This window comes from Embiotoca jacksoni, unplaced genomic scaffold (assembly GCF_022577435.1).
Source record: "Embiotoca jacksoni isolate LCO1_2020_lvr unplaced genomic scaffold, fEmbJac1.0.p SCAF_14, whole genome shotgun sequence".
In the NCBI taxonomy this organism is placed as follows: Eukaryota; Metazoa; Chordata; class Actinopteri; family Embiotocidae; genus Embiotoca; species Embiotoca jacksoni.
In genome coordinates, this window is record NW_027185274.1 from 7,519,539 (window position 1) to 7,541,941 (window position 22,403).

General features: G+C 42.7%; 1 protein-coding gene across 4 annotated transcripts in view; it reads right to left on the bottom strand.

Annotated features, from left to right (window-relative positions):
- Positions 1 to 85: 85 nt before the first annotated feature.
- LOC138197144 (galactosylgalactosylxylosylprotein 3-beta-glucuronosyltransferase 1) overlaps positions 86 to 22,403 on the bottom strand; it is a 77,374-nt gene continuing 55,056 nt past the window's right edge. For 2 of the 4 annotated variants that reach the window (XM_069147713.1, XM_069147714.1), the window contains 7 exons: positions 21,599 to 21,772; positions 16,296 to 16,438; positions 13,804 to 13,875; positions 13,187 to 13,698; positions 6,645 to 6,941; positions 3,855 to 3,962; positions 86 to 3,016 (listed from right to left, as the gene is read on the bottom strand). In XM_069147713.1, coding sequence (XP_069003814.1) covers positions 3,876 to 3,962; positions 6,645 to 6,941; positions 13,187 to 13,698; positions 13,804 to 13,875; positions 16,296 to 16,407 — 1,080 coding nt within the window. In that variant the 5' untranslated portion in view covers positions 16,408 to 16,438; positions 21,599 to 21,772 and the 3' untranslated portion in view covers positions 86 to 3,016; positions 3,855 to 3,875. The remainder of the gene's footprint in view (positions 3,017 to 3,854; positions 3,963 to 6,644; positions 6,942 to 13,186; positions 13,699 to 13,803; positions 13,876 to 16,295; positions 16,439 to 21,598; positions 21,773 to 22,403) is intronic. The other 2 variants (XM_069147715.1, XM_069147716.1) reach the window with 2 other exon arrangements.

Here is a 22,403-nt window from a genome sequence, read left to right on the forward strand (position 1 = left end):
GTGCCTGTTTACTCAGGACAGAAATACATGCAGAGCAACACACAGTGTAAAGACATTCAGTGGACACAACACCCAGAGGGCAGGCGACGTTCTTCTCAGTTATTTATTTCTCTTGATTCAACTAACATCTTATCTCCGAGACAGAATTGCTGTGGCAAATAAACAACCTTGAAGAGTCACATGCATAAAATGTGAATCACATGAGGCTGGAAGATGACGGTGGAGGTGAGGAAAAGGGAGGACTCATGTGTAAAGTGTATTGTGCCTTCGAGAAGCCCTCAAGAGGGTAATGCTCATTAACTGATATGAAATGCTAACGTTGATGCACACTGTAGGAAAGGTTGGTTCTCGTGGACTGATTCTTGAGTACGAGACATTTCTTGATGCGTCCGTACGTTTGGAATCAGAAAAATGTCAAAAACCAGACGGAGGGCAAAGTTGCGACAACGTCACGTCCGAGGTGAAGCCCTTTGAATTTATCTGCTGCTGCTTGAGGACACGCCGCAGACGGAAACGTTACAGATCTGATCTAACTAAAGACCTCTCCCGTTAGCAGCGCCTCAGTGCCTGCCGGCAGCGTTAACCTATTATTGACCTGCGTGATCATCCACGTGTACAGTATACTGCATGTGCGCATGCCGTTTTAGAAAGCAGCTTGAAAATAGAGATTTGAGGGCCAAACACTGCTACGATTCAATTGCACATCCACGCTTGAAATAAATATATAAATAAATATATAAAATTCGATTTTTTTTTTTTTTTTTTTTTGTAGTTTTTTTTTTTTTTGTTGAATAAATAACGGGAGGATTGTTGGTGATCTCCATGGCCGATCCCTGCGCACTGTAATATCATGCAGTCAATGAAAGCAGCCGGTGTGATGAGATACAAACGTGTGTATCTGATCATATTCCAAATGAAACATGTAATAAGGTCTGACAGGGTATACTAACTTTTCATAGTGTAGCGGCGTATTTCGAGGTGTGTGTGTGTGTGTGTTGGGGTGGGGTGTGTGTGTGCACAGAGATAATCTGGCAGCAATACAAAGGCTCAGGTTTTGAATTATCTCCAGCTACGTCTGCCGGGCAGTGTTAGATAAGAGCCACCACTGTATTAGAGGGATCATTTATCAAGCAAGAGGAGAGCTTCTATTGTACGAGGTGCAGAATAACTTTGTTAAAATGTTCGGCTGCTCGGTGCCATCGCTGCTCGCGTCTGTCGTTGGAGGTGCCGCGACTCCCTCCCGCGATCCTGTTAACGTACAACACCTGGATACCAAATGGGAAGAAAAAAAGAAAGAAAGCGCGAGACGCCGACGTCTGTGCACGGCACCGCCGACGGCGCGTTTGACACTGCCGCCAAATCATTAGCAAAACTACGTTTTAAACTCGTTGTGCTTCTCTGAAGCCTGCTGTCACTTTAGAGGTTCTCTGATTTCATATGTGGAAGCCTTATAGTTAAAAAAAAAAAAAAAAAAAGAAAAGAAAAAGACAATTTAAATTATTTAGGGCCATGCGTGACGGATTTATGGTTTTTGGCACGTCGTAGTCCTTCACATCGCCACGCAGTGCAACGAGGGACTGACGAGCCTGGTCAGACTAAACTCTTGGGGGCTCTGATGCCGCTTCGTCCTTCATGTTCCGCTTTTACAACCATACACGGCCGACTCCTCGTAAACAGTGCATACGGGTGTGCATAGACGAGGGGAAATGATGACTTTATTTTTTATTTTTTTTGCATTGTGATTTTGGCATAATTTACGAGAGCCAACGCAGGCGGGGATTCGGTCAACATCTGTGAATCTGCCACGTAGCTGATCTGAAGTTATTGTGTCATGAAAGTGTCACAAACTGGACTTTTCCCTATGAAATGAAATGTGCTATTTAAACCTAGAGTGAACCTGTGCCTTGTCGTGTGTTGGTCTGAGGAATTCACCGGGAAGGGGTGGGGTGGGGGGGGGAATAGAATATACTTTTTTTTTTTTCAAACATATAAATAGTAATTACAATGCATTTGTCAAAATTAATCATCAGTCCTCTGATTGTTCTCATATTAAATTACTATTTATAGATGTTGCCGTAAAGGAGCGTTGGTGTATTTTTTTTTTTTTTTTAAGTGTTAAGAAATGTGTTCAGATTTGGATGTTTATCTTTCAGCTCCCGAGCGCAAGGGGCACTTCTCTAACAGCAGCCTCTCTTCAAGTGTACGAGTGGCTTAAAATGCACGAGTTATAATGACACCATAAGATGGACGACGATAACCCAGGAGTAAATGTAGGTAAGAGTCAGTAGTATTGAACTTGCAAGTCAAAGTGTTTGCAAAACGCCTAAACCAATTAAATTAAAGCAAACATTTCTCAGTTATCAAAAGAACATTCCTTCCCTTGCTATGTTTGTGTTCGCTCAAAGGAAAATCCACACGAGACGCCTTTGTCCTTGCGGTCGTCTTTTTAATCCGGGCAGATGATGTAGGCCGTGTCCTTAAGTCCGAGGGCAAGTTCTCCGGTGTACGATGTGCAGATCCAGACACATTTGTCCTTTAAGTTCCTTTGCTTTTTTTTTTTTTTTTTTAATTTGAGGTGAAGGATATTTTTATAACCTGCTTGTTTGGTTGAATCTGCTGGCTGTATGCTTTTTTTTTTTTTTTCTTCTTTTTTTTTTTATTGTGCTGTCTCTTTTGTTGGGGTGTCCTCAACGGGCCGTTGTACAGTGGAGGTTGCAGGTCACGACTATCCGCGCCGACCCCGTGCGGCGTCCTTCATGTGATCTCCTCTGACGTGGCAGACCTGACGAATAACTGCCACCTCTTACTAATCTGTGCTTTAATACGATACATTTGTACTGTTTTGGTCCATATTTAAAAAAAAAAAAAAAAAAAAAAAAGTCAGATTCAGTCAGGCGGATTAAATCCCCCTCTTCCTTTTTTTTTTTTTCCCCGGATGATTAAGACATGAGCGCTGGTTGCACTTATCAAGAAACTCGACCCGTTTCCTCCCCTTCGCGAGTCCGAGGCCACCCACCTGCAATAGAGAGGATTAAGATATGCTGAGAAATGGCGCAAAGGATTCATTTGAGTTCATTGAACCTGTTTATTTCCTTGGTGACATTTAATAATGGACAACAGCTGCTGTAATTGTGCCTTAACAGAAGGACATAAAAAAAAATTAGTGTTCAATGTATTAGGATATATTAAGAACACCTGCTCTTTTTTTGTTGTCTCACTAGGCAAGATCGGGGGGGGGGGGGATAATAATCATCACATTTATGCTCCGAAGCTTATATCCAACCGTCGGTCCGCTACAGGGAACCGTGTCAGTGTCACGTTTGGGCTCGCCTTGGCGTGAGAAGTGAGGTGGCCTCAAGTTTTGGCAGCATAAACCACGCGGTTAGAATTGGGAAAAGATCATAGTGTGGCTTAAAATAACTCATTTTTATCCAAGTAATGTCATGTACGTGTTAAATACGACCGTTGTGTCAGTAACCTACTTGCATTACTTCAAAGAAACCCATGTCATTTTGTCACAGACTCAAACCCTGGTCTCCGGGTCAAAGTCCTTGGTTTGATCCACCCAGCCACCCCCAGCCTACCTGAACAAGTACAAACTTCCCCACTTGGACTTTGTCGCTCTTTGTACTTTCGACACATGACCTCCTATTTCTACCGTGGTCATGCATGTTTGTACTTCATGTGCCTAGGCGTGGGGAAAACGTGACACTCTCCTGGTCTCCTCTACTGGACTGACGGGCGCATTGCACGGTTTGGTGCGATGCCGGGCTGTTCCATCTCACCCGCTAAATTATCCTCATTCAGAAATGAAAATGTGGTGATGAATAAAGGATTTCAAGTTCAAACTTCACCATGGTCTTGAGGGAAAGCGCTCAAATCTCCACATTGGGGTCCGTGAATCCTTTTTTCCCCTCGTTAACGAGGACAGGCTTCTCTGTTCTCGTGTGCCAAACGAGTATCTGGTGAGAAAAAGTCACGGGGAAGACAAACAGCAGCAACATTAGCAACATGCTGTTCACTTCATGCACTCATCCAAGTCGAACTCTCCCACAGTCGCCTCGTGTTCTTCAAAACATTAGATTGCAGTGACAGTTCCAGCAGTGCATACACCAGCATCGGGGGCCCGTCTGTGTGCAAAGAGCTACTTGAGCATGAACCCTGCGTTAGAAAGGGAGTGAAGAGGGACCGCTGGAGTGTGCTATCTTACAAATGTGGCACAGCCCTCTCTGCTTGGCCTGTGTAAAGTCCTCTCCCAGCCATAGGATTAATGGCCACCTTCAGATGACTGCCAACCTCACACAGCACGTTGAAGCTTTTTGCCTTCGTGGAACCGCTACAGTTCTTTGCGCAGTTCTTCTGGGGACGCCATTCTGCTATCAAGCCTCCACACTGGCTCGGTTTGGCCCAAGAGACCGGACAAACATCCAGGAAGAGGATGGCGAGGGGCGCGGGGAGGGAGGGGGGGAACTAAAAGTGTCAAGCTCATTTTCCCCTCTCTCCTCTGTGCTGGAACCCCCCCCCCCCCCTTCTTTCATCTCGCCTTGGCGGCAGTCATGAATTATGCATAGGGTGTGTTTGAAATGTGCCAGAAGAGCCCACTCCCACTTTACTCAGGTGTAAAGGGGGCTTGGGGTGTGTGTGTGCGTGCGCGTGTGTGTGTGTGTGTGTGTGTGTGTGTGTGTGTGTGTGTGTGGGGAGGGGGGGGGGGTAATAGTCACGCTTGCATCTGAAGTGGTAGATTATAAGTAAGAGAGATGCCAATGCACGACTTTCAATTTTTTTTCCCTTCCTCTTTCCCTGCCGCCCTTCTGTCCGTCCCCGCACTCATCTGTAATCAGTGTGACGTCCCTAACCCTCCCCGTTTCCCCCCACCAACTCCAATTCCGCTCTCTCAGCCGTTCCCTGAATCCCCTCTTTTCATTTAGCCCTCTGAATGGCAGGGGGAGAGCAGGAGAAAAACCTGGCTGAAAGTATCTCGCTCTCCCTCCCTTTTCATTCTTTCTTGTCTCTCTTTCTTTGTGTGTGTGTGTGTGTGTGTGTGTGTGTGTGTGGTTGTGGATATTGGTGAGCTAAAGCCCTCTGGCTGACTTCTCTTTGCCCAGAGAGAGGAGAAGAGAAGTGACCCAGACCAACGGCCGTAAGCAGGAATGGAGGAGTGGGTATGGAGAAGAACGTTGCTGCTGCTGCTGCTGCCGCCCTCGAGCCTCTTATTTAAGTACAACGTGTGGATGTGTAAGAGTGCGTGTGGGCAGTGTGAGAAACGTAATCAATGATGTCCAACTTTTCAGCAACAAATTTACACTAATTGACATTTTGACCATTAGAAAATCATCCGATTTTCATGGAACTTCTGCCAAGCAAAAACGGATTTTTTTTTTTTCAGCTGGTATATTGGAGCGGACTTCGTAAAACTTATGTTCCAGGTCGGGAGGGTTCGATCCAGAAAGCTGGAGACATCGAACAGTTTTGTTTTTTTTCTTGATTGGTGACTGAGGAAAAATCAGCTCTTTAAACACCAATTATCTCTTGTCGGGTGGAGATTTTAAACAACAGGTTTTTCCCCTTACAGAAATGTAAAGTGATTCACTTTCATTTAGTCTTTTTAAAGGAATAGTTTAAAATTTTGGGAAACGTGCTTGAGTAAGACGAGAAGATGAGTAATGGTCTCGTATTTATATTGTAAATACGAAGGCAGAAGCCGTTTGGCTTAGTTTAGCGCTAAGTCTGGAAACAGAGAAAGAGCTCCTAAGGCCAGAATCTCTAAAATGACGTCCACAAGTCCAGGCACGAAAGTGAATAAGCGTATGCTCCAAAATGTTAGACTTTCTCCTTTAATAATTCATAATCTCCTGTTTTATAAGGGAGACTTATTGTTTTGAGTTGTTGGAAGTAGTTTCTCCTATCTTTAGTTATTGGAAGTCACACGCTCACTCGCCCTTGTTTTATTGTTTGTGAGTCATACCGTTTTAAAGCGGTACGCATGCAGCGGTGTCGGTGGCATAAAGCAACAAAATACCCCATCACATAACTTGTGCAAACTACAAAATAATAATTCTCTATTGCTTGGCGTAACATCCAGAAAGGACCTGATTTGAATACTGTGAAAATAGATTGTGGATTTCTTTCCGGTCTCTTTTCTCTTAATCTATATTTAGCACAAATTGTAATGGCGATAGCTCAGCACGTCAAGACTTTTTCAAGGTTACGTCACCTCGTGTGCAGGTTGTGTTGTTTGTATGCTACAGCCAGAAGTCACAAGTACACTTACTAAATTTCTGTACAATTTTGAAGTACTTGACTTTAGTTAATACCTTTCAAAGTAAACTATGACAACTTTTGACTCCACAATGTTTGACTTTATAGTTTATAGTTTATAGTTTGTCAGTTTAAGATGTTATATAAATTCACATGTGATAAGCATCTTATGAGAAATTGACTGATGAAGATTTAAGCAGTGGTTCCCAACCTCTTTGGCTTGTGATCCCTGACAAAGAGCGGTGTGCAGTCAGGGCTCCTTGTTTTGCAGTTGTTGTTTTTATTTTTTTTTTTTATCATCCTCACAAACAGTTTAGCAAATCCTTTACCTGCAAACTCCTCCAGTCAAGCTGCTTAACATCAGTGAACATGAAGAAGGAAATTACCTTAGTGCAATTGGCTGCTTTAGGCTCCAGGTCGTTGAGTGTGACGAGCTCCCGGAGCAAGCTGCTCTCCTGGTAACCTCCCTTCACTCCACGAAGCTTAAAATATGCCTGCGGCTTGAAGAGGATGAGCCTCAGGTTGATGGCGAAGCCGGCCATGTCGATGGCGAAGGGCCGGTGGGGGTCAAACACCGTCTTCCAGCCGTAGACTTTTCCGGCAGCGTTGACCTTGGGGGACTCGTACCGCAGGCCGCCCACAAAGGCCACAGGCCACACAGAAACCTTCCGAGTCGATCTCATCTGGCGAAAGGGAAGAGTTGAGAAGAGAAATGGAGGAAGGAGGAGAGCGAATTAGTCATCTGAAAAAGCGCACATGACAGTGAAGCATCAGCTGCCAGTGTTACAACAGAGGGTTTTTTTAGAGCCGCCGCTATTATTCATTCTGAAAAGACGGCGAATATTGACCAAGCCTTCGTGCCCTGTGCGGCTGACGCGCTGTTAGACGAAGGCGGATCGCACACATTGTTCAACAGCTGCCCTACAACGTGATAATTAAGCACAACCATCTTTAAAGGGAGTAAACGCGGACAGCGCCAAGAGGGTTTGAAGGAGCCAAGCCATTAAAGCAAGTGGCTCTGGCTGCTGGTTGGCTGAGGAGATTCTTTAAGGTAGAGCACCTCCATCCTCCTCATTTATTTTCTTTCTTTTTTTTCCCCTTTAATCTTCCAGCATCAAATGATTTTTGCCACCCTTTCCTTTGTCTGCAGCTCAGTGATTCTTTTGCCATTCTGGCAAGAGCCGCTGCAGCCATAACAGGTACGCTTTTATAATGAGGGAAGAGCAAGGTTTGGAAACAGCAGTCATTTAATCAAACCCAATGCAGCGGAAATAATGATGCTGGTGCCGCTCCAGTGCAAGGTCTATTTAAAATAAAGGTGTGTGCCTGTGAGAGTGAGCGCTTTCTCGGCAGTAAGAGCATGCAGGAAGAAAACATCCGTATGCGAGCTTGTTTGTGTGTATTTGTTGCATTGCATTTTGTGCAAATCCCTCGGGAATATCCCTTTGCACATGAGCTGCTGTGCGGGATGAGATGGGCTGCTGTGTGGTCAGGTCAGGTGATCAGAGAGGAGCAGGGTTTGAACAGCAGGAAGCAGCCTGCAGGGGGCTTATGGGAATTTGAACTTTAGGTTCACGATAATGTTGTACAGAGGATCGTGGGTTTTTGTTGTTGTTGTTTTTTTTTTTTACACATTCTCTCAACACATTCGGTCTGTCCTTCGACCCGCGTGCTTTGGTAGCATGCTGGGTTTCTTCTCCTACACGAACTCCTGGGTTCGGTTCTCACAAACTGCCGCTTGATGCTGAGGAGCGCCTTGCTCACAATTTGTCTCAACTGTTTCCAGCCAGGCCGCAAATGAATCCAGCCATCATCTTCCCCCGGACATCACCTGCCCGCTTCCCCTCTCGCATATATGCATGTATGACTCTAAACAAAAGGAAACAACGAATCGGGCTCTTTGCAGGCAGCATCAGGAGGTTTGTCATTTGGAAATGAGTGTTCTCTGCCCGCTGCCTCTGGCGGGAATATCCGCTGGAGAAAAACGGCACAAATCCATCTTTTGCTGAACGCCGAGCAAAAGAAAACGCAATCACGTTCCCCTCGCAACCGTTCTAGTGGATACCATGTGTTTATACAGGGTTTTTTGTTTTGTTTAGTGTCTCTCCAGTCCAAGCTCCGTTTCCTGCTCCACTTAGTGAGAAGCCTACAGAGACAAAGTCCTGTCCCAAATTCTAAAACCGAGAAAAGAAAGCAAGCGTCCAGGTACATGAATCGGTCCTTAAGGGTGCAGAGAGGTAAACAAATCACAAGTGTCTTCCACTGCTGCAGTTGGTGGAGTCTGTGTGGATTCGGGGTTTTGTCCAAACAATAAAAAAAAAGGACTGCGAATATTTAGGAGACCTCTGATTCATTTTGAAACTTTTGCAGCAGCCCTTAGCCAATCAGCTTTGACCACCATGTATCGTATGGTGTGCACCACAACTCTGCTGCCATTTTTTTTTTTTTTTTTTTTAACTAATTCAACGTCTTCGCAGTTGGCTATCCCCACTGGTCGCCGATTGGTCCGCCCTTCAGGGAGACGGAGAAAACCTTAATGCAAACAGAGTTTCCGGACTATAATTGGAGACTGAAGCTTTGAGCAAAAGGAAGGTGGAGTCATGCTACAAATGAGGTGTTATTTGAGGTAGGGCCGTCACAATCATAACATTTTAGTTCACGATTAATTGTCATGCAAATAATTGCAATAAATGATTAAGTCGGGTTTTTTTTTTTCTGTTTAATGAACTTTAACTACCACAAATGACCTCCTCCAAGTTATTGAGGCTGTTGGCACGGAAATGTGCGGTTCTGTGGTGTTTGACTTTGCAGTAAAATCTGTGATGTTAATATCAATATATCATCGCAATGCACTCGGTTGAATATTAAAAGTTAAGCACCTCAAGATAAACAGTTGTCGCTGCTAATTCTCTACTCGTGCCTTTAAACCACACCAGAAGAAGTGGTGCACAACAGGCACTGAAAGAGCGACAGTCAAACCTCAAATGGTGGAAAACAATGTGCAAATCATTTTGGTAATATGACTTCTCCAGATGAATGTAACAATTCTGATGATAATGCAAAACAGCTGCAGTCAGCTGAAATGTTGACTATCAGGTGATTATGGAATAATTGTGACAGGCCTATTGTGAGCATACGATAAGGTAGAACAAGGCAGTAGTGTATGATATAATATATTGTTTTATCATCTTCAAATATACTAAGTAATACCTTTCAATACATAATAAGTATTTCTACTTTATTCACTTGCTGTATGTTTTTGGGTCGATGTATTTGTTTTACAAATTGTATTGAGACCATATTCCAAGGTGATTCTGCACTTTAAGTAAAACTGTATTCATTGATTGATAGATGAAATAAACTGTATTTCCAAAGCAACAATAGTGTGAATACCATGACAATGTTAATCCTGACATGTATGCATTTTTGTCACCATCATCTAGCTCTTTTGAATTGCTTGTGTTTGCTCCCTGCTCCTGGATGTAAGTGTGACGGCTGACCTAAAGGCTGAAATGAAGAACACCAGAGTCTTTAAAATAGCACACGCTAAACACAAAACAAATTTGTGGTTTGGGACTAAAACCGAAACATTTTCTATGAGTTCTTAATAATTCACGTAGTTCTTGTAATTTAACTGTGGGAAATGTCTAATTCATGACGTTTTCATCGGTGGTCATGAAGGCCTGACCTAAATAGTATGCATTTAATAAAAGGCAGTCTGTGCAGGAGTCACTGATAGTAACTGCTGCTGGAGTGAAACGCCGATATTGTATTCAGAACTACAAGCAACAATAGCAGTGTCCTCTATTGCACCAGAATCTGTAGCAGCAGGGGACAATGACTTGTGTCGGTATATTGTGCTGCTGCAGGGGACTGTGTGAGGGGATCTGAAGTGCTCTGTCCTCTGTGTGAGCGGAGGTGAACTACTGCTGCTCTTTTCTGTACGTTACCACTGCTGCTGTGAAAGAACTGTGGGAGAGTGCAGTTCACAATGAGCTGCGATTAAGTCTTTCAAATGCCACCTAAGGGTTTCCTTAATCGTGTCAGCTGCAACAATATAATGATAATGATGACTTAACTTTTACTGTCTTCCAGACAAAACTTTAGTTGAGAATGACACAGGTTCATGTTATTTGAATATATCATTTGAAAATGATTTCAATAAATACTTGTACTATTTGTAAAAACAATGTTTTTCTGCCAGCAACCAACATTGACATTGAATTATAATAGTCCTCTGATATGCTTTGAACATATTAGTAAAATGATGAATAACCTTCTTGCTTTATGAGATAGAAACGGCCTCCTTGCATCGTTGCTTTTAAAATGAAATCTTCAATCATTTCAACGAGTTTAATTCATCCTAATGATACAGAAGACGGCTGTACTGTGAGGATGCACAGTTTTTGTCAGGAAGACCGCACACTGTTGCAATAAGAAAAAAACTTCAAAAAAGTATCACAATGTTTCACATAACTGAGGCATGATGAAAGAATGACTGCTGTGGCATCTTTCTACTTTCATCTGTTTGCACAAAACTACTCACGCCCTTGACCAGCCTGAATTTTCTGCTATTTTGTTTCGCTTCAGGAAGATCTAAAGTCTGGGCTCCGTGGCCAATTAATTGACTACTACCTTGTTAAGTAGGACTTTAACACCGAGAGGGAGTTATCTGGTTGGAACTCATGCATTCACTTCATTTGGGTGCAAGAACAACTCACGGTAATGCAGATGATTCAAATAAACTAGTTTGATTATTATTATTTCAGTTGAAAATGTGTTGCTACTGCTCAAAACAAAGAATTAGCTCACTTTAGATCGTGCAAGAAAACATTACTAAGTGCATTTTTAAGTCGTGGGACGGAGCACATCACTCGTTTTAAACTCTTTTTCCACACTGAAGGAGTCACCTGGGCATCTCTCTGTTGAGACCCCGTTAACATTGTTTGATCAGACTATACAGTAGTGGCACTCAACTCTTTGTGTCCTGTCACCTTCTCTTTTTCTGTCTCTGGCTCTCCCTCCCCGCCACTCTCCCCTCTGCCCCTCGGGGCCGTTACTTCGGCCCATAAATAGGCCTGTTGGAGGTGATGGAGGGCCTCTGAGGGAGATGGAGCACTTTGGCTGATTCCCAGAGAAAGGTAATGACAGGCCCCGTCAATACCCGCCGCTCCATTTACTACGGATCCCGTCGGCACTACTAACAAGACTTGAGGCTAATACTCGCAGGACCTAGACCGTGTCTGCTCAGGTAATTCAAGTGATGTCAAGATGGATGGCCTGGGATATACTGATTACATGCCCAAACTTCTCTGCACTAGCTCCGCATCCCTGACTATACCTGTTAAGAGCTAAAAAAAATGCTTCAACTAACTTGAGAATTTATAGTGCAACCCCATTTACATGATATACAAAGATACTGCAGATACTATATGGCTAGGCAGTGTTGTTTAATATATTGTATGTTTAACTCATGACTGTAAATGTGCTGGTATATATTTAATATTAAACTTAATACTGATATGACATGAGCCACACAAAAAAAAAAAAGCATTTTAAAATGATTTGTATGCGTGTAATGTCCTTTTTAAAAAAATATATTCCATGCAAAAAAATTCACATCTATTTTGCTCACATGACTATTTAAAGGTGCAGCCGGTCATGTTTTAAGGCGTCACATGAAATGATCATAATATATTGCTACTGATTCACTGATTTTTGACTTTCCTGATCAATTTCAGCGCACTCTGTTAGCTGAATGGCTGCTGAGCGTTAAAGCTGAGTCACCCTGAATGACCCACCAGGTTAATTTTCCCTTAAGTGGTGCATTTAAAAGATTGATGGAGTTTGACACTGAAATTGTTTTTATTGCTGGGGCTGGTAATCTATTTGTTGAGTAAATGAAAGTGATGTGACTGGCCCACCAAAACATTTAGGCCAAAGATGAATGTTATTGCCAGATGAAGGGGGCAGCTTCTTCTGCTACATGTACAAAGCAAACTCCTTCTCACCACAGCACTGCATTGTTAGGGAGAGCCATATTGTATCGTTCACAATATCAGTGTAATCTTAATTATTATACAAATTCTTACCATGATAATAGAAACATTCCAACTTGTGGCCGTTAGCGCACAGCAACAGCGAGCATGGCAGAAAGTGGCTCAACGATAAAAGAGCTCGTTCCAAAGAAAAAGGAATGACTTCGGTGGTAAAACAAACCGCATTCATGTTATTTTTCTTATTTTATTTGAAGGCAATTTATGTTATGTTTATGTTGACATAGTCATTTCTCTTATAAAGAGACTATAAACAATATAACAAATAATATTGTTATTGCAGAAATACTTGTAAAATTGTGATATTATTTTAGGGACTTTTTAACCAAAGAAGACACAAATAAATAATAATACCATGAATAAATAATACCATTTGTAGATAAGATGTTAGTTTCCAAGCTACACATTTTTTTGCATTTCTCCTACCAGGAGTTCTTCATCCAAATCAACTTCTAAGGTTGTGGACTCTTTCCAGATTTGTTTGTGAAATTTATATAAAAACCAAATCGCTGTATGTTTGCCAGCGTTGCCTTTTCCTATTGCTGCCCAAAGGTGTCAGCAGAGAAACATATTTTACTGAATACGCCTTTAATTTGAACATTTGTTAAATGAGCTAAGTTTGTGAGATAATATTTGATTTGCACAATGCCGCATTTCATTTAGGACAATGAGTTAATCCTGTTGTTGACAAAAAAATTTAAAAAAAATAAAAAAAAAGGAACAGTGCTTACGAGTGTGTGCACTTAGTTCCCCCCCCCCCCCCCCCACCTTTGCTGTGTTTATTACAGTTCAGACGAGTTTGTTAAAACATGCACGAAATGAACACGACTGACACAGCCGCAGCAGCGGTGACGTCGTTCAGCAGCACTCACCTCCTCAAACAGCTCCAGGCTGTACGTGTTGTCGTCGTCGGCGAAGTAGACGATGCCGGCTTGGCTGCTGTTGGCGTTGAAGGTCTCCCTCAGCCACCGCAGGGCCAGATTCCTCTGCATGGTCCCTCTGGGGATCCTGGGGTCCCGAGTGTCACCTCGCAGCTTATAGTTCCTGGGCGTCTCTACGTTGAGGTGGGTGTAGTTCAGCCCTGTTTCTCGGAGGAGTCTCGTGACCAGAGGCGTTCTCCTCTGGGAATCCTCCACCAGGATCCAGTGCAGGTTGGGGACATGGAGGAAGGTGTTGGCTAGCCGCGTCAGCTCCGCCTTCTGCACGGGTCGACTGTACGTGGGGGTGATGATGTGGATCGTAGGCAGCACGTCGGACCAGGGCGGGGGCCGCGTGTACACATACTCTGTCCTCACCACCTCCACAATGTCCTTATCTGAGGCACAGTATTCCTTGGAGTCCTGCGCCTGGCCACCTGCCTCCTTCTTGCCCTCGACACCTTCATCTGCAGATACGGGGATAAGAAGACATGTAAGGCATTAGTGCAGCCTTGAGCTGCCCCTTGTATATTTTCCTCAGGTGACTTAAACCCAATGGGGGTAAAGTGTACCTGAGAGCCGGTGGTGGCGGACTGCAAGCCTCTCTGGAATGATAAAGATCTCTTTTACTAGGTGGTGACAGGCTGCAAAAAGTGAAAGCAGGCACCGTGAGAGGATAACACAGCTGATGGACAGAGAGACAGCGCAAGACAAGGGAGGGGGGAGGGGGGGGGGGGAGGAGAGGATCCCTGCTCTTACCCCGTGTTGCCTTTGGGCTTTCTTTTACAATGAACAAAATAACGTGGCTACGTAAATGCAGTCGACAAGCCCTCTTTTTATGTCCGGACGCTAACACGGACGTCTTCGTCCTCTGCTTTTCCCTCTTCGCTTTCATCATGAGAGATGAAGTCATTTTAGGAAGTTCTGGTGTTCCCAGTTAAAAATTTTGCTTCAGATATGCCAAAACATGAATCAACTTTCTGTTATTATTATGATCTGGGTCTTTCAGTTGGAAGGTTTTAGCAGTCGATGACATGATGTTGGATCATATTGTGGGTTGTTGTGGAGCACAAGCAAAAACAGGTTAGAAATCTGGGACCAAGATATTCCGGCTCATTGATTAACCCACAAAAACAAGAGTCAAGAATCTTGCAAGTTATTCTGCTCCAATTAAACCTGTAAAGACTTAAAATGCTTGGCTACAATATTCACTTACTCTAAAAGTACAATACTTTTTTTTGGACATCTGCTTCAACATGTGCATGAATAAATGTTGAATTTTCAGAGCTACTGCTCTTATTTTGTCTGTATAGCCACTGCAAGAGTTACAGCCAAAGAAAGACTGTATCTATGTGAGACTGTACTCAGGTTTTATGTGAAGCCTTGCGTCAGTTTTTGGGCACATTTCAGGGAAATTAACAGCAGGTTGACGAGCAGAGTCTCCATTCTTTCGCTCTGTTTTAGCTTTGACCATCACAGCAAGCATCACTGAAGGACGTGCTTGCGTGTGGTCAAAAACTGGACTGTTGAATGGCAGACTTTCACCGGGCTCTATTTCAGAGAGGCACAGAGGAGAATCACTGCATACAAGTAACTGAAATGTCATTCCACATGACAGACTATACATTTTTTACTTTCCGTGCATAAGAAAGTAAGGCTCAGCTTGAAAAATGGGACCTTATTCAAGACTTGCAGGTAAACAGCGGTGAATCAATCAGTCGACTCATTCCGAGTCGACTCCGGCAGTAAAGGTTGCGATATTTTGGCCTGAATAGTTCGGTCATGATGGACGGAATACGATTATGGACTCATTAGGCTTGTTCATTTCTTTTCATTGTGCCACAGCTAATGGCAATCTTTGTCACTGTTCTGCTCCAGCTCCACTCACACCTCCGACATAAAGAGGATTTTTCTGCGGCACATAGATTAACGCAATCTGCTGATGGCCAGATGCTCAACAGAGGCTGCCAGGGTGCATGCTGCCAAAAAAACCAACAAAAAAAAACCTTTAGCCTCTCTTTTAGGAGCACACAAAAGGAAGCCTGTGGGCAGAGCGTGGCCAGACAACACCGACTGAACAATACTTTTCATTATCTCATACTTTGTTGTATCCTTCGTGTATCCCATGAGACAAAATGACTTAATTGTATTTAATTGTGGACGACTTTTAAACTATGATGTATGGTGACGGAAAAGTGTGGTGATTTTTAATGATAGCTTCAATGAACATCTAGATAACCTACAAAAACAAAACACTTCAAATAATGTGTAAATTACATTCAGTACAGACTGCTTTGGGCCATTTGAATAAACCTGTTTTGTTTGTTAGCCCCTGTATGTGCATCCATGGCATTATAAGAAGAGTCCAAATAGCTCCATTGATTTACTGTCGCTTTAATTTGGCTGTTTACGCTGCACATTCTTGACATTTTACACTGTTGGTTTACGGTTTCTGGAGATCATCAGGAGACTCATGAGTATGTATTAATGACCCAGACTGGTGGGTGAAGATATTCCATGAAACGCATCAAAAGGACAAATTTATTATTTCAAATTGCTGATTAGCATTCTCTGAAATTAATTTACAAATCTGAATGAGTGACTACGGGGATGAGTTTAAACCTGATGTGCTGCTATATCCTGCATGCTGTGTGTCACACAAAGAAGAACATATGAATGGTTGTGAGAAGGCATGAGAGAGGATAAGCTGTGAAAGGACGTGGTTTTGTTTGATTCTCTCCTGGGAACGTTATCATTTACATAGAAAAATAAATAGACTAAGCCACACAAATATTACTATTCAACTAACAGACTGAATACATCCTGAAATGTATGAGCGTGGGTATGATAACTTTTAAGCCATCTTCATGTACATAAACAATCCACACTGATGAGGTTTACAGTGGCTGGACAAGTGTTATTGAGCTGTGATGAAGCTGATGGTCACGGCTACTGAGTGGCTCTACATGAACAGCCTGTTGTCTAAATGTGAAGTGTTAGTGTTAGGTTCGAGGACCCACTTCAGGTTGGATTTTGCCAGTGTTGAGTGCAGTGTACTGCGTACCCTTGTGGATGGCCAGGAGTGGAGCTATAGCGCTTTGGTGCCAAACAGTGATGAGCAGAGTCCAGGGTAACACGATCAACACGATGGCAAGAATATCTCTTCTCTTCGGCATCTCCAGGATTGGTTATTTGGCTCGGCATTACCTGGACAACAAAGGATGCATGTGATATTTTACAATGCAGACGATGTCAGTTAAAGTCACTGTGCGAACCTTGAAAACAACGTTCCTGTAATATTAGCCTAAAACATCTCTCCAAGTTACACCCACAGTAAAATGAAAGCTGTTCTTAAATTTTTTTTCAACACTGAAGTTTCTTCCCCAACAGTCTGAATCACTATAGGTGCTACTGGCATTTAAGTTTGAACACATTGAAGAATCTCATTTAGAAACAGTTGCCTTGTCAAATTTAATAACAATACCACTGAAAATGAATATTTTACACATGGTTTCTCTGAGGGTATGTTTAAGCGTTTTCCAAAAAAGGCCATCTGTGAACTCCAAAGAATGTACGTTTTTTTTTATACATGGGATAAAAAGACTACTAGTCTGCAAAGCTCATAGTTTTTTTGTCTAGTGAAAGGCCACACTTAGAGGTATCCCATCTATCCCATATCGCTGACACATAAACATATTAAAGTGATTTTTGTCAGATATTTCCTTTTTAGACTTTCATGCATGAATATGCCTTTACCTCTTTCTGCTGCATATTTTGTTTTGCGGTTCGTTTCTCCATTGTTTTTAACACAAAACCCTCAGAATCCAGCAATGACACACTATTATGCAGGACACTGGCTTGCAGGTAATAGCTTTTGTCGCGGACTTCTATGAACCCGCCCACTGAACCAGCAAGTCTTCGTTTTCAGAATCTCATTGGCTTATTCAAAACGTCAGTCATCAACATAATCGGCTCCAATTGGCTGGAGCTAAACAGGAAAAGGGCGGGATTTGAACGCGGATTTTGGTTGGCTAATATAGACTATGTTAAAGATGTGACAGCTCCTATTTGGCTTAAGTGAGATGTCAATCAAATGGACAGCGAGCAGCTGTCCATTTTTTGAATTAGGATATGGCGACGGTCTGCATGCTAATTCAAGCAATGCCGGAAATGTTGGAAAATTGAAATAATGCAACAACGGCGTGTATGTATTTACTCATGTAATCATGGCTTTGGACTAATTACCAATCTGGATTGGGATACGAAGACTGTTTGGAGTACCAGGAGGCCTCACAGGTGAGCTGCTTCAATTTGTAATTGTTTGTTTATTTGTTGATGGTGTGGCAGAGGTGTGACTGAACCTGCTGTTGGGACTGGATGTTTAAATAGTGTAACAATTAACTTACAAAGAGTTTTAGCTTTACAAAGATATGTCAAATAAGTACATGCTTTTACACACTGGAGTTGTGTACAAAGCATCATTTTGAATTTAGCTCGGGATGTGGTGAATTAAATGTCTGTGTGTGTGTGTGTGTGTGTGTCTGTCTGTGTGTGTGTGTGTGTGTCTGTCTGTGTGTGTGTGTGTGTGTGTCTGTCTGTGTGTGTGTGTGTGTGTGTGTGTGCGTGTGTTTGATTTCACAAACACCTAGACAAATAACATACACCAGATTCAAGCAAATGCATATCTCATTTGTAAATGGAAGCATACTCGCATGACTTTAAGTATCATTAACTGTCTTTGGAAACAACTTATTTGTAAGATGGCTTTGAGGAAAGTGAAAACTCACAGAAACTGAGTAATAGATTACTCGGTGTTGCTAACACTAAATAAAACATGATCTTTTCACAGATGCAGCAGCATAACCGGCTCACATTTGCAGCCCAGACGACATTTAAGACTGAGCCGATGGAGCATGTGAATGCTTGTAACATCTACACCGAAGGTAAAAGAGAGAGAGAGAGAAAAAAAAAAGAGGCTTTATTAGTAGCTAAGTGTGTTACAACCAACAAAAAGGGAGGTCAGATCCTCTGGAGGAGGCGGATCGGAGGACTGTGGCATCTGCCAACCCGATGAGCTCATCGGTGCTGTTGCTGAAGACTGGAGCAGTGACTTCATGCCCAGCGCTGAAACTATTCATCGGCCAAATGGCAGGAAGCGATGTCACCAGACTGTGGGTTAACTGTTTTGGCAAATGTGCCCTTCTCCCCGAGTCCAGAACATTTGGTTCTGTTTTGTTTCCCTTTTGAAAGATCTAATTACAGCATGAAAGACATTGAGCAGGCATTAAATGAAATAGTGCTTTTAGTAAACACACCAGTGAGACATGTTTATGTTTTAAATTACACTCCGTCATGATAATCGGGTATGTGGCCAGGCCATGTGCTGTGCGGTCGCTGCTTAAAGACATGTTTGGGTTTTTACTCTGGCTGGACTGAGAAAGCCAATGTGGCTGTGTAGGAAATTGCAATTTTAATGTTGTAAGCAATAGTTTGCTAAATTTCAGAGGTGCAAAAGTGGATTTTTTTTTTTTCCCACACAAACTCTTAGCTGCATCTCGTATTTTGACCAAGGAATCGGCTGCCTGCTTTCAATCCGAGGGTCATCTGAATTTCCTGTGCGCGGCTGCTGTGCTTGGTGCACAAAGGCATTGCAATCTAAAACACGCATAATGAGAAGGCGAGCGAAAAGGCTGTTTTACTCCGAGATAACGCCGGGCAAATTCACGACTAACATGTTTATTGTGTTTGATATCAAACAGAGGTAGACAAACACAGAAGTGTAATTTGAAACTGCGACGTCAACGTTGTTGGCCGACAGAACCAATTATATCAACTCTTGCCAAGTCGCTAATTAGCGTTAGCCCAGCCGGTGACATTAGTTAAACTGGTAACATGAATTAGTTGACGACAACTAGTTATGGTTGCCAGGCTGTGATTGGACAATTTGCTGTTCAGGGGTGGGGTTGAGCCAATCATATTCAAATGGTCGTACAAATAATTTTGGAGTGAAAAAGGACCGTCTAGCGTTTGAACCCACGTCTTCCTCTGTTAATGTTTTTATGCACAACATGCATGTTTCATGACCGATGCCTATTTTGGGAAATGAACATTGAATTAAATCACGACCTCTGATACAGTCAGTAACGTTATCAAGTAATGTTTCAGAAATGACGAATGTGGCCGAGTCCTTTTGTTTTGCATTACGTCATTGTTTATGAGCCTTTTTTGTTGCCATGTCCAGTGTCCACTCCCAGTGGCTCCGTTGATCATTTAAATTGAATTTAAGGACGCATCTGTCTCTCCTCAAACTTAATAGGCTTCTGGCATTATGCTGAGCCTGAACTGGAAAAAATGGAGTTATTAAGTGATCTGCTCAATTAAACAGAGGAGGAAATGGGCATAATGTGGGCACAGGTGTTTAGCGTATTCATTTCAGTTTTACTCGTGAGAAAACAGTCATCACGTTTCCTACGGTGATCCAGCTCCCACGGCTGGGGAAGGTGGCTGTATACTGAGGCTTAACATAATTGTACATGCCAATTATGTTTATTGAGCTGTGTAAAGAAACACTCCATTAATGCCTGAGCCTTAAGTGGGAATAGGTCTGAAACAAATGCTACGCCACGTTAATGCTTTCCGCCGATAAAGAAGTCGGTGCTGCAAATCTGTATTTTTTTTTTTTTTTTACTTCAGTGGAGATGTGATTTACAAGGAAAGTCCTCTATGGAACATATTATTATACATGGCTCTGCCTACACGTAAGCACAATACGTTGTAGAGAAAACGACACTACCAACATACCAAGTTCTTGTGTGAATGGTGTGTGAATTTCTCTCTTTGAGACATGTTTTTGAAGGTGGACAATCTCTGCTACGCGAAAACGTGTAATTCATGTGCTTTGTTAAAGAAAAAGGTTTAACAACGCAGTGTTTCCCCACACGGGTATATTAACGGCTCCCCAAGTATGTTTGGTGTTTAAGTTTTTCGTAATTAGTCAGAGAGACAGCGATTGATTAACTCGTGGACAAGCCGCCTTTGCTCTGCCCCTCTGTACCCGTTTGTTCTGCTGTTGTGACAAGTTGGACGTTTGGGGTTGATCTCCGTCAGTTCATCAACTTGTATAAGAATTTTAAAACTTATCGTGAGGTAACGAGTGTAGTTGTCTATATCTTCCAGTAAGACGTTTGTCCTCTACTTGCAGTGTGTGTGTGTGTGTGTGTGTGTGTGTGTGTGTGTGTGTGTGTGGGGCAAAGAGAGTAGAGGAGAGAAATTAGTGTGACAAATTACAATGCAGAGACATTCACACTGAGTTGATGTGAAACAGGTGCACATAAATTAGGTAAATGAGACAAATACAATAATTTTAGGTGGACCACAGCAGCGTGGCCAGCTCTATAAACTCAATGCCTGTCACTGAATAAGGGATCGAAGTTGCACTGTTGGTCTTCCGTGTTAAATTAAAAGCCTTCTACCATTTCACATACAGTCCAGCCATTTACCTGTTTTTTTTTTTTTTAACCAAGGCTTGCGTTTCCATCAGTGGCGTAAGGTCCCAATGGTAGGGTGTACATGTCTTTCAGAAACGAATGCAGAAAATTGTACAGGGAAAACAAAGCTTATTTTGATCAACTCTCAAATGTATTGACCGTTCTGAATGTGAAACGACAGCTACGTAATCAAGAGGACACTCAGGGAGCACAAACCCTCTCCAATATAGAACATCTCTCAATCAGACATTATTGCTATTGCTTATTTGAAGTGAAATGGATTTCCTGTGAAATGCCCGTAGTAATGAAAATATCTGACTCCGTTAGCTAGCAAATGATCATCCAATCATTAATGGGCCGAAACCCAGGCTGCAGTTGTCTGAAGTATAAAAACAGTGAGCCCACTCTGATTGTACAGCAGTGTTCCAGCGCAGACACTATGTGCTTGCTGAGAGCACATAAACCGAACAGCAGCAAAATCTTGGCTTGTCATCCAGTTGAATTTGACTTTTTGGTTGCTTGTGTGACCAAAACCAAAAAGTTTTGGAACCTCGTCTTTTGCCAAAACCCTCTTTCCCTCTGGAAAATGTGCATGTCTCCTGTAGCACAGGCTTTCTGTTAGAAACTGTTAGTCTTCATTTCCAAGACAAGCTAATGACCAACTCTGACATCATGCGGTTTTTTTTTTCTCAGACTTGCCAAAACTCATCTACAGAAAACATTATGAACGTGTTTTCACTGGTTGAGAAGTACTCCTCATTACCAGGAGATTGACATCAGCGTGTGTGAAATCAGTGGATTACCCGTTTACCAGCATTTTTGCCAGACGTCTTGACGGTTGATACAACTGTATGAATACAAAAAGACACTGGATGCTCACCCACAGTTAGAACTGGATCATGGCACCACAGGGGATGCGCAGCTGGGAAGGCCACACCTCATACTGGATGGACTACCTAGTGGTGACATCCTCCATGACGCGTCAGCCAACCATTTCCTTTTTCTCTTCCTCCGCCGTGCCGACTCGTGCAGACAGGCCACACGGAGTCCGGACCTGGAAGGAAAAGGAAATATTGTTTGATGTGATACAGTAAAGCCACATTGTGACTCCCTGTTTCTTTGCGTTTTCACATTCATGTGCCCTCCTTCCTGCTTTTGCCACTCCCACCAGCATGAGACATTCAAGGACTGCCATGCAGGTTTAAAGCAGTTTGGACAAGGTCTCAGAGTCAAAAGCCTTACAGAGACCGTTGGCCACAGACGCCTTCATGAGCACCGTGGCTGTGTGACATCTATTCATGATTGAACATCAAAGAGCCGTGGCTGAAAGCGCAGCAGAGGAAAAGTGTGCAATTATAATGTAATGAACTCATATTTGGATGCACTTCATTCAGGTTCACATGAGGAATCCCTTCCTTGGTGATATACCACTGAGGTGCTTTACAATGCAGTGTTCTGCTTGTCTGTGAAATGAACAAGACTCTATATACTGCTATGTGATTAATTGAATTCATTCCAATCTGAATTGCACAGACAGACTCTGTATTATTTATTTTTTATTTATTTCCGCCTAATATGGAAACTGGCAGAGGGTTAGTCACAACTCCATTGCCTGCCAACAGTCTGGGATGGGGGATGTTACCAAAATAAACTGGCATCATGTCTTATTCAAATACATCTGAGAG